Source organism: Rhinolophus sinicus, linkage group LG02 (genome assembly GCF_036562045.2).
Source record: "Rhinolophus sinicus isolate RSC01 linkage group LG02, ASM3656204v1, whole genome shotgun sequence".
Classification (NCBI taxonomy): domain Eukaryota; kingdom Metazoa; phylum Chordata; class Mammalia; order Chiroptera; family Rhinolophidae; genus Rhinolophus; species Rhinolophus sinicus.
The window spans coordinates 192326590-192343681 of NC_133752.1; the positions used below are offsets into that span (position 1 = coordinate 192326590).

At 37.0% G+C, this 17092-nt stretch overlaps 1 protein-coding gene across 1 annotated transcript in view; it reads right to left on the bottom strand.

Annotated features, from left to right (window-relative positions):
• The window catches only part of DMC1 (DNA meiotic recombinase 1), a 29744-nt gene extending 14932 nt beyond the window's left edge, over positions 1–14812 (bottom strand). The window contains exons 1-12 of the mRNA XM_019734560.2: positions 14662–14812; positions 13177–13260; positions 12538–12582; positions 11473–11619; positions 10470–10552; positions 9711–9763; positions 8628–8669; positions 7445–7517; positions 3786–3877; positions 3302–3375; positions 3062–3176; positions 2646–2706 (exon numbers count right to left, since the gene is read on the bottom strand). Of these exons, the coding sequence (XP_019590119.1) occupies positions 2646–2706; positions 3062–3176; positions 3302–3375; positions 3786–3877; positions 7445–7517; positions 8628–8669; positions 9711–9763; positions 10470–10552; positions 11473–11619; positions 12538–12582; positions 13177–13227 (836 nt within the window). The 5' untranslated portion in view covers positions 13228–13260; positions 14662–14812. The remainder of the gene's footprint in view (positions 1–2645; positions 2707–3061; positions 3177–3301; positions 3376–3785; positions 3878–7444; positions 7518–8627; positions 8670–9710; positions 9764–10469; positions 10553–11472; positions 11620–12537; positions 12583–13176; positions 13261–14661) is intronic.
• Positions 14813–17092: the final 2280 nt, after the last annotated feature.

A 17092-nucleotide genomic window follows, 5' to 3' on the forward strand; every position in this document is an offset into this window, starting at 1 on the left:
TGTCCTGTGTTTGAAAGATACCCTATAAAACAGAGAAGATTGCCTTGACCACTCAAAGGCTACAGACAATTGCATGCCCTACCAAAACTTTAAAATTTTGAATTAAATGGACATTATTTATTTTTCTTTTTTGTGGAGGCAAGGCACATAGTTTCTTTTGATGACTAGTAAATTCCCAGAATCTTAATACATAGTAGATTTTCAATAAATATATGTTGAGTGAATTAAATGATTGATTTCCCCTCCTCAATCTTTTCAACTTGCTTAATATCATTTGTGTAGTTAATATTTTCACACTGGAATCTCCCATGATTAAGTAGAAAATACTCATAAAAAGGTATTGAAAAGTGAGAGAGATATCAAACTGCAGAAAATGCAGCAATACTCTTAGGGTTAATTTAGAAAATGCCTAAAGAGAGACACATTTGTTTCAGTACAATTTACAGAATTTACACTAGCATATCAAGTATCTTCTAATATATATATCAATCTCCATGACTTATTTATTTTATAATTGGAAGTTTGGGGATTAATGTACAGCAGGTGACTATAGTTAATAATAATAAGAAAACAACATATGCCAATGACTTATTTATGTACTGCTATACAATGTAGTGACTCAGTTTTAAAGGAATACCACTTTGTAATATAACCATCAGAGTAATAATTGATGGAAGGAAGAATAATCAATAGATGTTAAAACCAACGGGTAAAGCTTATCATAGAACAAGGTATTTACACCAGTCTCAACGTATCACTCCACAAATTACTTACTGATTACAAAGGGAAAGGCCTTTTATGATGCAGAAATCTTGTGAACACTATCTTAATCACATGATCAAACTTAACATCATTAATAATGGGACAAACTGCCTGACAGTTTTCCTGCTAAAAGTGTTTAACATTTTAAGTAACGAGGAAAAATCAACTCCAAATTGAGGGACATTCAGAAAAACAGTTGGCCTATGCTCTTCAAAAATGTCAGGGTCATAAAAGTCTAACAAAGTCTGAGAAGCTGATTAAAGGAGCCTGAAGAGATATGACAACTACATGCAATGCATGATCCTCCGTGGATTCTGAATCTAAAACAAAACAAAAAATGCCAACACTTATAAAGGAAATTATTGGGACAATTGGAGGCACTTGAATACAACTGTATATTAGATAATACTACTGCCCAATGTTAAATTTCCTGAGTGTGGTCATTATATTGTGGTGATACAGGAGAATGTTGTTGTTCATAGAAGAGATATGCTGAAGTATTAAAAGGTGAAGTATCCTGATGTCTGCAAATAATTCTCAGTGGTTCAGGGAAAAAAACCCTCAAATGGTTCACCAAAACACACATACGCACGCACATATGTGTGTATGTATGGAGAAAGAAATTTTACATACATGTGCATGCACACACGAGAGAGAAAAAAATGTGGCAAAATGTTAATAACTGATGAACCTAGGTGGATGATATATGTGTATTCATTACACTAGTCTTGCAACTTTGGTTAAAAAAAATTTCTAGGGGTGGCCAGATGGCTCAGTTGGTTTGAGCACAAACTCTGAACAACAGGGTTGCTGGTTCGATTCCCATATGGGATAGTGAGCTGCACCCTCCACAACTAGATTGAAGACAACCAGCTGCAGCTGAGCTTCTGGAGGGTCAGCTGGATGGCTCAGTTGGTTAGAGCGCGAGCTCTCAACAACAAGTTTGCCGGTTCAAGTCCCACATGGGATGGTGGGCTATGCCCCCTGCAACTAAGATTCAAAACGGTGACTGGACTTGGAGCTGAGCTGCGCCCTCCACAACTAGATTGAAGGACAATGACTTGGAGCTGATGGGCCCTGGAGAAACACACTGTTCCCCAATATTCCCCAATAAAATTTTTAAAAAAAGACAATCATTAAAAAAATTTTCTAAATAAAAAGTTGTTGAAAAGATCTTTTAAAAAGCAGTATCATGGATTCAGGATAATTTTGATAGCTTATTCAGATACATAGTTTCCAGAATTTTTGATGGTAGCAACTAACCTTTCTTTAAATGTTCTGTTTCTATTACCCTCTTTTAGCTCTTCTTGCCTTTCCATTCACTGCCATCTTTCAAACAGAGCCATCAATCGGTGTGTTACATACATAAATTCTTCAACAAATTCTGCATATGCCTAGTATGCACTAAAATTGTTTCTTCCAACAGAAGACTTCCCTCACAGGACCTCTTATAAATATATCTCTCACACACACACACACACACACACACACACATATCCTGTAAAGAACCTCCTTTTTTTTTTCAGGCTAACAGCTTAGTGCAATAGAAGGCATTCGTGTATTTGGAATATAAGTTTTTATTTCCCTGGGATCTTTTTCTTACTGTCCTCCAATATACTTCTAGTCCTAGACAAAAGAGGAGCGAGTATCTGAAAATAGTTAAACTACTGCTTTATTTTATAAAGGACTAGATAAAAATAGGTCCTGGATAACAAATAAGTGATATTTGCAATTAGAAAGTAATAGGTGCTGTGAAATAAAATAATTTGTGATAAATCTGTGCCCACATCAAGATTGATTATATTGGAATTATTTTCTATCTATACTCCAATCCTCTTGATATTAACCTTCGCGAAATACAAAAGCAGAATGTTGGGGCTTACGTCATAGTTGCTCCTGGATCAGCAGTCATTTGATTGGTCACAAACACAGCCACATTATATTCTGCATCAAGAAATAAAATTAAAGAAACTCAGATAATGGCAATGTAAATATAAAAAGTTCATTGTTTAGGAATCAGAGTTTAGGAATTATTGTGCCATGAATTTATTTTATAAACAAGATTATATTCCTAGTTTTTCTTTGATCACATAATTCATTTAAAGCTATTATTGTTATCATTATTTAGATACCTTATTGTAAGAATCAATCATTTTTATTTAAAAAACAGTGGTATTCCCAAGAAGGTAATTTTATTTTTTAAAAATGTATCACCTCCTGACATCCTGAGCTTCTCTGCAGTCTACTCAGCAGTCACAGATGCTATTCTTATAGTGCCATTTTATCTCTAAAAATCTACCTTCTGAGATTTTTTGGAGTCGTGACAACATCTGGGCCAGTTTTTGCTGTCGTTCAGCCAACTCCCCACGACCGCTGAAATCCACTCGAAAAAGTGCCATTATCGAATCAATGATCTGCACAGTTAATGTAAAAATAAATTACGATTTGGAAAGGAAGAAGTTAATCTGAATCGGAATCAATAGAAGAAAACCAAGATGTTAAATAACTCTGTGAGTGAGCAATATTTAAAAGCTTGTACCAATAGCTTGAAGATGCCAGCTTCTTCATGGAACTTTGCTGCTACATAGTCAAGTAGCTCCATCTGATGTTCACCTGGTGGGAAATGCAGTGAGAAAATACTACAAAAGCTGGAAGAAGCAGAGGCTAAGATCAAGTATGTCCTTGGGAGTCAGTCAAAAGAGAATCCTTGAAGGATTTTCTTAATTATTTGTAACTTTATGAAATATGGTTTCATATTCTACCTTAGCATACACGCCAAATGCTACATTATCCAAAAAGAATGTGATTCTCCATTTCAAAGACAAAGAATAAGAAATAATTTGAGGACATTTAATATGTAAGAACTTACCAGATGATAAAATTTGTAGACTAAATTAATTTGGAGAAAAGTAAAATAAAAAGAGAAAAGAACAGTGTCAAAATGTTGTAAGTATCACTCAAATTGTAAATCAGTGCTGCCAACCTTAAAACTGCCCAAGCGTCCAAGTGCAAGGGGCTCTTACTAGTATATGCACGAGCATAGAGGACATTGTCTAGTACTGCGTCATGGTCCACATTGAAGCGATCGGCAATATCCCGGAGGCGATCTGGACGGCTGACGTGTCCCAACATTAAGGAGCCAATAAATCAATTCCAAAAAAGTTTAGACAACAACTACAGAAAATAATACTGTAAGTAAATTAACAGAGAGTCAAAACAATGTACCTGCAAAGGTATTCTGGAGGATGCTAATAATCACTTCAAATCTACCAGATTTTATTTTTCTTAAGTGCCTCAATTAACGAATACTTTAGGTAGTGATAATGGTGATAGGAATGAGGAGGCAGTAATGCATTTAAATGTTAAATGATCTAATCTTTACAATAACCTTAGAAGTTAGTTGTTACAGCCTATATTATATTTTATAAATGAGGACACTGGCAAACAGATTAGGCAAATAACTCAGGATTAGGCAGAAAATCAATTACAAGAGAAAAACTAGAAACTAAGATTTGTGAATCTCTTGTTCTCAGTTCTATAAAAACAGGTCTATTTTAGGAAGATAATATCACTGAATTATAACTCAAGTCACTTCAAAGTGAATTAATTCACTCTCTTCATACTCCTCGCTTGTTCAATATGAAATAGTTTAATATACGAATGATAAATTTGACTACATGCACCAAAGGATCAGAAGGAAATTAGCAATTTTTTTATTTATTTAGGGTTTAAAATCCACCTTCTTTTAAAGGAGTTGTGTTTTCTGGAATTAGTAAATTCATAGGGAGGCATAAATTCAGTGTACCTGCAAAGGTGTTCTGGAAGATGCTAATAATTACATTATCTAAACTATAAAAGGGTAAAAACATTTTTAGGTTTTTGGTGATCCCAACAATATGTCTACAGTATATTCTCCAAAGTGAAGTAAAACAAAATGCATGTCTGTGGTCTCATTTCACTTTGTATATTACTGATCATACTGTAAGTAACTGTAAAGCAAGGACCATTTCTAATCTTATTTGTGACACTTGCAACTAGTTTTGTAAATGTTAAATTGAATTGTCTTTAGGCTTTCCCAGCCATCTATATCCTAATGCCCTACATATGTTCTTTTCTTCAGAGCTTCAGTGACAGCCATTAAAATCTTCCACTGCTACTGAGTATACCCAGTAGATGTTTTTGGTGGACAAGTCAAAGAAGACAAGGAATTAAAAGAGGCAGTAAAAATATTTTTCACCATGTCAGTTTTTATAAAACTTGGTTACTACGTGACCAGAAGTGAAAAGGTTGGGCTTATGCTGAAAGGAAGTTCAAATCAATTTATAAATATCTATTAACTGAATACCCTATGGAATCAATCATACGTGTATTAACCCATTACCAGTGCAAGGCATTGTGGAGGATATAAAGAGTCATAAGACAATCCATGCCGTAGGTAAGCACAAAACACAATTAAGTAGGCAAAATATATAAAAAGAAAAATTCAAGAGAGAACAGTGTATGTGTAAGACACTGAAAGAATGAGAACATCGTACTGGGGCCCTTGCATGTCCTTGTTCCTCCCTACTCTCTCTCGTGTATGAATTGGCTAACTGTTTACCATTCTTGAAAAAATTCAAATTACCCAAACAGTGGCTGATAATCTGTGAGAACAATTCCTCCCTTTCTAAGAACCATCTGTCGACAGCTATTTCTGAAACTAGCTCAACTCCAGCTGAGCTCCACTTGCCATAACCTATACAACATTTCACCCTCCTTCCCCAAGTTAGAAGTTTCCTTCAGAGTCTTCTCATGCCTGGTATATCCAAATAAGGTCTTCTGCAAACTGTTCTCTGGCTGTTTTTCTTCTACTAAAGTGTTTTGGATAGTAAATTCTGTAACAGATCAAGGAGGACAAGGTTTTCTAAACTGGGCAATTAGAAGTTAGAAAAGGCAGGCCTTCAAATGAGAGCCCTGGAGGATTTGTATGACTAAGAAAGACTGTGAGGTAGGGAAAGAGGGAACAAATACCCAATAGGATAGAAATATACCATGCAAATTTGGCTATGACTGGCCAAATTAACATTCAAGAGTGAGAGCAAAATAAAGACATTTCAGACATGCCAGAGCTCAAAGTTTACCATCTGGATTACTTTTCTGAAAAAAATAAGACTTGAGTAGGTACTCCAGCAAAACAAAAATACAGGAAAGAAGATTTGGGATTCAAGAAACTATAATGAATAAAAAAAATGAGAATCTTTATATTGAAGTCTAAATAATTGCTGATGTACAATGTCTTCAAATTTTAATAGCAAAGCATGTTTTAGAGGCAGTAAGATTGGACCAGAAGACTGATCTCTTTGCCTCTAATAGTGGCAATAATGAGTAATGATCTTGGGGAGCTAGGGCTGGGGCTTCTTTCTTTGTGAATGACCTTATGAACTTATGCAGGTCTCCCTCCCGACTGTTAATAATTTACTATGAACCTAATACCTCCTCAAATTACTGTATTTCTTCTTCTCTTCAGTAGTTAATAACACACTGTCTCAATTCCTTACTGTTTCTTAGCAACAAGCTTCCATCAACACATTTTTCTGCAAATGCCCTCTTGGACTCCTGATTTCAAACCTCAGTGATCTTTCTCAGTTTGCACCTTTGGTCTGTCTGTCATCTCTCTCTTTGTAGAACATTGCTGATTGCCCTTTTCTTCTTGAAACTCTCCTTTTGCTCACCTTCCACAACCAGATTTCCTTCTACTTCCTCTATCTCTATGGGCTCCTCTTTTTAGTCCTTCTTTCTAAACACTGTCACACCCCAAAGTTATGTCCTCTCTTCTCTCTAAGTTCTCTTACCCCCTTGGCGAGTCCATCCATATTTCTGGCCCTCCCCCTTCTCAAGCTGAGCCTAACATTTCCAACTGCCATATGGATGTCTTCCTGTACCTCATATTTAACACATTAAAATGAAACATCACTGTTTCGATGAAGTATGATCTTCCTCATTCTGTTATTAGCATCATTATTCCCCCAGCATTTAGATAACAAATTTGAGTGATTTCTCAAACCTCTTTTCTTTGTCTACGAAATACATTCATCAAGTCCTATCAATTTTCCTCCCTAATATTTCTTGTCCTTTTCTTTTTATCCCTACTGCCTACTGCTTCCCATCTAGATCAAGTTCTCATTACTTGCCTCGAATATTGTAAAAGTATCTGATTTACACGCATCACCTGGTTTTAAAGCCCTTCATGTCTGAGACCCAAATCACCTTACCAGCCTTGCATACTGGAATATCTTACACTTCAATTAAACTGCAATTCTTTCTGTTACCCAAACAGGTTCTGCCATTTTCCCTTCTGTGCTTTTGTTCTATTCATACCTTTCGCTTTATTTTGGACCATGACTTTGAGTGAGTCAATAGTCTTCTTTCTAACTTTAAGTAAAATCTTTGGAGATTAAAAACGAGTTTCCTTTCATGTATTTGTTTTGTCAATTTCACACCAAATCCATAAATCCATTCAGAGAAACAAAACCTTTTTAAATAAAAGTGCTTTGAGATCTCATTGTTTTCCCCTTGGTTATTCTCACTATTGCTGGTTTACAAGATGATTATAAAAATGATATATTTCAAACAAACTCTCTTTTATAGTATCATTACCATATTACACTACTATATTAGCAACTTGTTTAAATAAAAAGGTTACAAAGTATTTTCTGTATCGATGAAGATAATCTTTCCTCCTGAGTAGCCACCAGCTCCTGGAAGCTGAGCTGTCACTAGGAAGCAATTAAAAGTTAATTAATATTAATAGGAGTGAATAAACTTTGTACAAATGAATGTATAAATTAACATGGGATTTATGCTGGTTGCAACTCTTTAATCAATCTAGCAAAGAATCATGATCCTTTAGTTTCTAAATGGCATATTTTTATATTACTAACCAATGGGCAACATTGCAAGTACTCTGACAGCATAGTAGTAATTTAACAGAGAATGTCAGTATCCTTACAATGGGAGCTAGTCATGAAAGCTAGCTCTTGTAAAGAATAGAAGTCAAATTTAAATATTACTTTCTTCCTATAAGAAATTATCACAAATATAATTTATGCTATATAACTCATTTAAGTAAACTTTGGTGAATGGATGCCAAATTTTCAAATACATTTTCTTTATATGTAGTGGTAGTTCCCACTAAGGAATTACTTTATATCTGGTACATGCATATCTCATTTGTTTTTCAAAACAACCCTAAATTTGGCACTATCATTATTCCTATTTTACAGATGGGGAAAATTAGAAAGGTGAAGAGCAACTTGCCTACGTTACACAGGTATTAACGGTACAGCCAAGACTAGAGTCAGGTATTTTGGTTCCAGAATCCCTTTCTTAACCACTTTGCCATGCTCCTTCTACTTAGGTCAAAGAAATGCAGAGTAATGTCTTTGTGCAAAAGGAGGTCTTTACTTTGTTTTAGAAAACGTTGTTTTTAAGTTTTTCTAAGGGGCAACCCTACTCCATGGAAAATAAGGAATTCTAGGCCTTAATAGATTTGTGACATTCTTGTTGATAGGACACAGACAATATGGAATGGGAAAAACTGAGACAGTGAATCTCTCCCCACTTACACACTCATATACCCATTTCCATCATCCCTATTTCCATTCAGGTGTTCAGAGAGCAGCACACCACCTCAAGCACCACACATTCAAAGACCAGGTCTGGTATCTGTGTAACCATGGGCAGTTTACTTAACCTCTCTGAGATTTAGTTTCTTTGTAAATTTGTTCAGATTACAGGAGATGACATAAACCAGGCACAAAGTAGGTTAGTAAGTCATAACTACAATTATTATTGTTATTGTTATTATTGTTGTTATGTACCCTTACCACAGAGGGTATGAGAGAGCTGGGTTTTTCCAGTACGAAATTCTGTGAAATATAGGGAAAAAAAACAAAAAACCGCAGTTAATTTTTAGATATTTTCATAAAGAATAAAATATGTCCTCAGAGTATGGTTTTCTGTTCCAACTGTCAAATCTTACCCATAAAGTACCACCACGTCATGAATGGATCCTGCATATATGAATACCAGTACTAAAAATAACTTTTTAAAGTTATTTTTTCACTGAACTGTCCTTTAGATAAAAATTAAGTTAAACCAAGTTTTCCTTAGTCATATAAATGAGAGTTTAATATCCTCCTATAGGAAGGAGAGCCTGGGATTCTCTCACTGAACTGAAGTACTCAGAGGGGAGCTGACGTGGTCTCCAACTGGTGGCATGCCCTTGCTAGCAACAAAAGCAAATTCTCTCTGGGAGAAAACTTGCCCACTCACCAGTTTAGGCCCACTGAACTCCCACAGATTAAAATCAAGCAATAAACTCACAAATATCAATAAATACACAAGACGATAGCCACAAGACTGAGAGTCACCAGAAATAATGAAAAACAGATTTATTTCTCCAAATCACCAGGAACATCAACAAAACAACAGATTTAGTTTCCCGAAGACTGCAAGTACTGAAATTGCCAGGCACGGTGTAGAATAGTTATGTATGAATTGTTTTGAAGAAAAATAAAGGATATAAACAGGGAAGAAAAAAAATCTACTCTCCTTGTTCATGGAACGTGCATTTCCTAGAAATAAGATGTCTAATTATTCAACTACCTTTTGAAGGAATGAGAGTAAAAAATTCTATTCTCTTCTGTAGCAGTCAGAGATAAAAAGATGAAAAATGACAATAAGATCCATCTGTTAATGTTGGAATATATTTTAACTGCAGCTTAGAATAATCCTGTATTATGATAACTGAGATTTCATTGTATGTCCCAAAATAGACACAATTAACTATTGGTTGTTTATTTAATTATATATGTATGTGTTTATATGTATGTGTGTGTATATATATATATATATATATATATATATATAATTTTTTTCATATAACAAACTATCAAGGTTCTATTTACCTCCAAAAGCTTCTGTGATTGCCATGCTTTCAATTCCACCTCCTAGCAACTTACTGGAAACAGAAAGTAAGCATTAATAACAGGAACAGAAATAGAGATATCAAGAAAGGAGAAAGTGTTACTATCATTCATATCATTTCTTTCGATATCTATCTATCTATCCATCCATCCAACATGAACAGGAATTCTGGGCTGAACAAATGGCATTCCACCGGTTTAGATCACAGGTTCTACTGTGTATGAGCCAGTGGATCAACAAAACAACTTGTAAGCCCTGCTATTCTTACTTCTGGGTACCAATAGGAAACAGGCAATATAGGCCTTATGTCTCAGTTCTGTTCTTTAGATCTGAATTGGAGTTTGAACAAATGGTCTTATTATTAGCTGGGCTTTTCATTTTGTGCTGTTTTTAAAAGTCAACTGAATATTCAATTTTAAAAAATATACTGAGAAACATGAAAAATAGATATTAGGAGAGAGGAAATGAAAAGTTAAACTAATTTTTAAAATTATTTGTAGATTAATACAGGTTGATTCAGAAACTATATTTTGGGTCTGAATTTCTTGTAAGAAATTTAATCTTGTTTCTACAAGTAGTTTCAAATGTATTTTCTTCAGTTGCCTTTGGGAAAAAAAAACTATTTCAAAAGAAGAAGATATTACTAATACTAATAGTAGAAACAAAAGCCAGGTAGAGGAAAAGAAATATAGTATTTCAAAGACTGTGCTCAGTGGTTATAAAATATATGAGATACACACTCAAATTCCTGGCTCCCAGTGGTGATATGGAAAACCATCTTCCTCTTCTCACTATATTCAAAGGCAGTCAAGAATCCTGGTTCCTACAGAAAGACAAAAGGAAAGTTTCAAAAAGGGTATAAGATAATGGTTTTAATTTCAAATGTTGCCGAAAAGTATATACTTGATTATCAGGGTCATCATTTGATATGAACTACAGTTCATTTGTCTTTGAAGGCAGCACAAAATCATGGTTAAGAACGCAGGCTCTTGAGCCACCCTACTTAGGTTCAGGGGTACCCAAAAGCTCTACGCAAAAGCTTGGGTTAAAGGCATATGTTTTTGCTTGGAGCCTCTCAGCTGTATGGGCCTCTCATAGTCTGTGGGCCCAGCTACAAGGTATGGGTTTGGCGTAACTTTAGCTCACTTGCCTTAGTGAGCATATTCTTGGATATTTATTCATTCATTTATTTCAGTTACAGTTGACATTTAATATTATTTAGTTTCAAGTATACAACATAATGGTTAGTAGGTTCATACATTTTTCAACTGCACACATGTAGACCTAACTACTGTTAGTCTTTTTCTAACCCATGCTCTTTTATCAATTGGCCTACATACACCAGGAGAGAGCAACTTCTTTGGTGCTAACCACTTTGCAACGGCCATAGATATCATATTTGAGGAGACAAAACAAAAACAAGGTAAAAAACAAAAATGAAAAGGAGAAGGAAAGGCAGAGAAAAAGAAAGAAAAAGTAATATAAAAGGAAACAAAAAGAAGTTTTGGTAAAAATAATTATCTTCAGAGTGTTCCAGGTGAAGACCCCTGCCTCAATCTTGAAAAAATTAATTGCTGTTGCTTTGAAACTGAAGGAATAAAACGTTAACATGGGGAGAATAATATCCGGTGATCTACAGGAATGCAGAGTTTGCATAATAGTTTCTCGTGTTCATAATGAGAAAGACTACAGAGACTCAGGGGCCCTTCTAAGCTAAAACAACAAAGAATGGATTTTGCTTACAATAAGTTTGTTGGCGGCCTCTTTAATCTTGTCCACTTTTGCTTCTGAGAGCCCTTTGACATTGCACAGGGCTCTTCTTGTTGTCATTTGTATCCCTTTAATGGTACAGATTCCTACTGACTTCAGTTTCTTAATGTCAGCCACATTCTGTAAATAAAAGAATGGAGCAGATTGATGAAATACCAGCCTGAAAAACTCCCATACTATGTCATGCGCTTTTGTGTCCATATCCTTCCACCATGATGCCAATTTTATACAAGTAGCCAGGTGGAACCCACCCACCATGTAGCCAAATGTTCTAGAAATATCTGAGTAGAACACACCCAGCACGCTGCCAAATGTTCTGGCTGTGCCCTGTTTTCCCAAGAATGTTAGTGAGACCATGGCAATGTAACAAGGAATTCAAAAGAAAAGTCTGTTAGTAGAAAAGCTAGCAAATTTATCACACATTCACCCACTCAATTCAGCTCCTTCCTTCTACAGAACTTCATTACCAATATGTTCTTTCAAAATTTTTAAAGATTTTTTTTCCCCTCTCCCCTTGGAGAATGCAAAGAACTACATCACCAAAGGGCCAGGATTTTCTTTTGCTCTTATTTTCTAAATCCAACTGGAAGAGATTAAATGTGAGCCTTCAAAAGATAATGTCAGAGAAGTTTTACTATCAACTGATTGCTGTTGAAATTCATCTAGTTTGTTATTCAAAGTCTGGATTTCTGTCAACATCACTTACTCTGATCACTGCAAAAATTCCGACAGAACTGAATTTTCTGTTGATGAGGACAGCTGATGTAGATAGCTCTGAATATCTCTACTTGAACAAGTGGTTCTCAACCAGGGGCAATTTTGCTCCATGGGGACACTTGACAATGTCTGGAGAAATTTTTGGTTATCACAACTAGAGGGGTACTACTGGCATATAGTGAGTGGTTAGGAGTCAGGGATGTTGCTAAACACTCCACAGTGCACAGGACAGACGCCCACAACAGTCCCGAATGTCAATAGGGTCAAGGCCAAGAAACCCTGAATTGGACAATTTCACACAACATTGAAAAAAATACTTACAATTCCATGTTTTTGTAACAGATCAATGTCTTGAAACAAAGATTCCTAAAGGAGATGGAACAAGAAAAAATGGAGTTTTGATTCTTTATAGTCAACACTTTCACATCTTTTAAAGAGTTAATTCAATATTATGGTCATTCCAAATGCCTCAAATTCCATTTCTCTAGACAGATAGATGTAGGATCAATAATGCATTTACAAACACATTGTTACATACTTAGAAGAAGAGCCAACATTGAAAGGGCTGGGAAATTCAATACTTTTGTCATGGCCTCTTCAAATTTTTAAGACCTTAACCCAAAAGAGTGGAACATTTAAATCTATTTTAAAATATGTGTTCTCAACCTTCTTCCCCACCAGATCTTGCCCCCCTTCCTCTGTTGTTTGGTATCAGTACGCATAGGTACCAATATGGCCACACCAGTTGTTAAATTATTAAAATACTTTCATGCCAGTTGCTAGGTAGCTAATCTTAGCACTTCTTGCCAAACAAGTTGTTACATATTTGTAATATTGCCTCTCTCTAGAACTATGTTTTATTTCTACTCTCAGTTTCTAAAAATAGTAGCTAACAGAGAAGAAGCTTCATTTTTGTGGAATGACTGAATGTCTACCTATCTTCCAATATTCTTGCAATACCTCTTCATCTTGGAATCCTGGTTCTTCCAGCACAACTTGATCTTCCTTCATATTGAAAGGTGAGCAGCAGAAAAATCACCAACTCTGGGAAAATAATATTATTTAAAAAGCAGTCAGATTATATAGTACAAACTCCTTTGCCCAGAGACCTCCTAGATTTCATTTTGAAGTCACCAAGGACCAGGACAATTAGAGAAACATTTAGTTTGGAATGACTGGGCTGGCCTATCTTCTTTCTGCTGAGCATGTGGCATTATTTATTTTAGGGGTGTATGTATGTGGGGGTGGGGGACTTAGCTGCTTCTCTCTTTTCTTAAAACTGGTCACTTTTATCATCTTTTGATTTCCTGTAGCAGTTAATCATGGCTGTCTGATAATATCTTTTTTCTTATCTTGGAAGGTTATTTAGAATTGCATATTGCTGTTTAGTCTTTCGTGTTTGTTAACACCACTCTAAGAACTTTGACCTTATGTCATTTTTCCTGTATCCTCCCTGGCTCCTAAACTTAGTCTGCCGTCAATAAATATGTTTTATTTTTCTCACATCTGATGAATGCCTTCCTGCTTGCTAATTATGAATGGGCTCTCTTGTAACATATATCTTTTTGCTTCATAAAACTTGAGATGTATTTTGTATTTACTAGTATTTACTAATTTCATGGGGCTTTCTTTTCTCCTTGTTTTTTTAAGATTTAAAATTATGGTGGACACTCAGTGCAATACTAAAGCCAACCAATAAGCAGAGTCTTTGATTTAACACTGTAGCAGTTGTTTTAAGATCTCAGTAATCTACAAGGTATGGCTGTGTTCATTAGAATAAAATGTGGTCCAAGTAATCCATTTTCTCGGTCTCTTCCATCTCCTCACTTAATACCAAAATTAGGGGTTGGGGCCCAGCGGAAGAGGAACAAACTGCTAGACCTCTAAACAGCAAATTAACCCAGGGAAAAGAGAAAACAGTGTTAATGGTATCTTCTGGAATACTGTCCCTTCTTTAATCATATATGATTACACAAAATTCCACACTATCTTCATTGAAGAAAAAAAAATCATTTCTACTCCCCTTGATAAAACAAATGGATTGTTCTCTGTCGTTCTGGAGCAGTAACTGACGGGCTGAACAGTTAGAGGGCTCCCAGACACCTCGGTTTAAGGCGCCGTCGGGGAGTGTGGTCCAGGTCACCCCCTTACCCTCCCTCAACAGAAGGCCTGGGCCGCACCCGCGGCCCGACATTTTAACACTTGGTTCCCTCATAAGGAGGCCAAGGGGGCCCCTTCAAGACCTAGGTCCGATTTGATTTAAAATTAAGATGCTGGAAGTCCCTCGAGATCACTGAGATTCCTTTCCCGAAGTGAGGGAGGGATGCACGACGCCACTACCCAGGGACCAGCAACGACCACCAACTATTACCAAAGAACGGAACCCTGGCGTTTCCCCTCAGATTCTTCACACGTTTCCCTTTCTGCCACAAACCCCGCTCGTACCCACAGTCTCCCCGAGATTTTCCTTTCCGCCCCCTCGCCCGGGCTTCCCAGTCCTCAGGGATTCCAACTCAGAACCAGAACGCGGAGACCGCCGGCCCGCGCGTCGTGGACCAGCAGCTTTGGTGCCAACCGGCGCGAGGTTAGGTGCGCGCGGGACGTGCAGACGTCGAGGACCGAGGGGGCGGGGCCACAGTGGGCGGGACGGAGGGAGAGGGAGGAGCATGTGTGGGCGGGGCTCTGGGCGGGGCCGAGAGCGGGACCTGGTCCGAGGGGAGAGGAAGCTAAGAATTGTCGCCGAGAGAGCTCTGAGGGCTGCGCGCTGGGGTGAGTGGCAACAGGTGATGTGCAGAAGGCTTATCTCCTTGAGGACCCTCGGGTTAGGCGGTCGAATATGGGAGTCTTTTCCTCCAAGAGGGGAAAAGGCCTTTCTTTTCACGAACAGCTTTTCATGACTGGTGTTCATAGATGGCTTCACTAATGTCTCAGCGTTCCTAATATCTTTTTGTTCTTTATGGCTTTCTTAACTAACCGTTTGCCACTCTCCAGTCTGTGCGTGAGAGTGAGGCGCCCAAGGCCCATTCAGGACGGAGAGTAATTTTCCTTCGTCTTAACTTGAAATTTTAAATAGACAACAGAAGCCAAACATATTTTGGTCCAGTTTTTAAATAGGAATTTTAGGCCAGCCTTCATGCCAGCAGAGCTATATCTGGCAGCGTCCTCTTCCTCCCTTTAAATGGAGACTGTTGAGGAGAGTCATGAAACGTTTGAAAGAGCATCTGTTGAGGTGGAGACTGTATCTTGGATGAATATCTGTGCAGTTTTTTTGGGTTCAAAACCTAGTACAGAGTGACCCTTTTTCTTCAGTGTCTGAATCATTTTTTTGCTGGAATAAATAGCAAAAAAATTCCCACAGTAGCAGCTGGCATTTTGTAGGATGTTCCCCCCCAACCCCCCAACCAAGGTGGATTGTTTAAAGAGCCAACAAATAAGAGCTGTAGCTTGGAAATTAATGCCCATTTGGGGGGTGAACTGGATAGTGCTAATAGGCTTTCACTTTGAGGATTCACCCAAAATAATTACAGCAATTTCTGAGCAACTTGTTAGATGAAGACATCAATTGTACAGAAGAGCTGCGAAGAGCACAGCAAGATGATTTAGGGAAATATAACATATGTAGCTTGGTGTAGTGACAGCTGGGAGAGAGAAATGTTCATAATATTTGAAGGTTGTGTGCAGTACACTTAAAGAAACTGAAATGAACTTGGTAATAAATTCACGAAGTGAGAATAAAAATCTTTGAATATGATATTGATGGTTATGTACAAATTTTACAATTAAAAACAAACAAAAACCCTGGGGTAATTAAAAATTACACTTGAAGACCTCTCCATTCAAATCAGAAAAAAAAAGACGTCTTTCATATCAAACAAAAATTCTGAATATGATGAAGGTGGAATTTCAAATCAGTGGGGAAATGATGAAGTCAATGAATGGTGGTGGAACAACTAGGTAGCCATCTAGAAGAAAAATAAAATTGGAAGCATACTTCACACCTTATACCAAAATAAATTTCAGATAGATCAAGAAATTAAATCTGAACAATTAAATAATAAAAATGCTAGAAGAAAACATGAGACAATTTTTTGTTATCTCAGAATAAGAAAAATCTTAAGAATGACAGAAAACTCAGAAGCCATAAAAGACCTATAAAAATGACTACATAAAAAAAATCCGGCATGGAAAAATACTACCTTCCTATTTTAGAGGATGACAAGCCAGAACTTTTGTGTCAATTAGTAACCAATTAGTAATTGTGTCAATTAGCTTTCACAATTTCTCAAAATTTTCAGCAAGTCCGCACATTCTCTATAAAATTTAAAAAGTTTGTGTCATTTTAATGATATTCTAAGAAATAAAAAAAAACAGTGAGGGCCGGCCCATGGCTCAGGCAGTTGGAGCTCTGTGCTCCCAACTCCGAAGGCTGCCAGTTCGATTCCCACATGGTCCAGTGGGCTCTCAACCACAAGGTTGCCGGTTCAACTCCTCGAGTCCCGCAAGGGATGGTGGGCTGCGCCCCCTGCAACTAGCAATGGCAACTGGACGTGGAGCTGAGCTGCGCCCCCACAACTACTGAAAGGACAACAACTTGAAGCTGAATGGCACCCTCCACAACTAAGATTGAAAGGACAACTTGACTTGGAAAAAAAAGTCCTGGAACACACTGTTCCCCAATAAAGTCCTGTTCCCCTTCCCCCCCCCCAAAAAAAAAATGCTAGTTAAAAAACAACAACAAAAAACACAGTGGGATTACAGTAAAGACCTGAATTTTAAACCGTTACACTTTACTGCCCCTCTGTGGACAACCATCTTATAATCAAATAGAGGCATATGATTCCGTGGCATACATTTGAGTTTCCTCAAACTAGTGCCT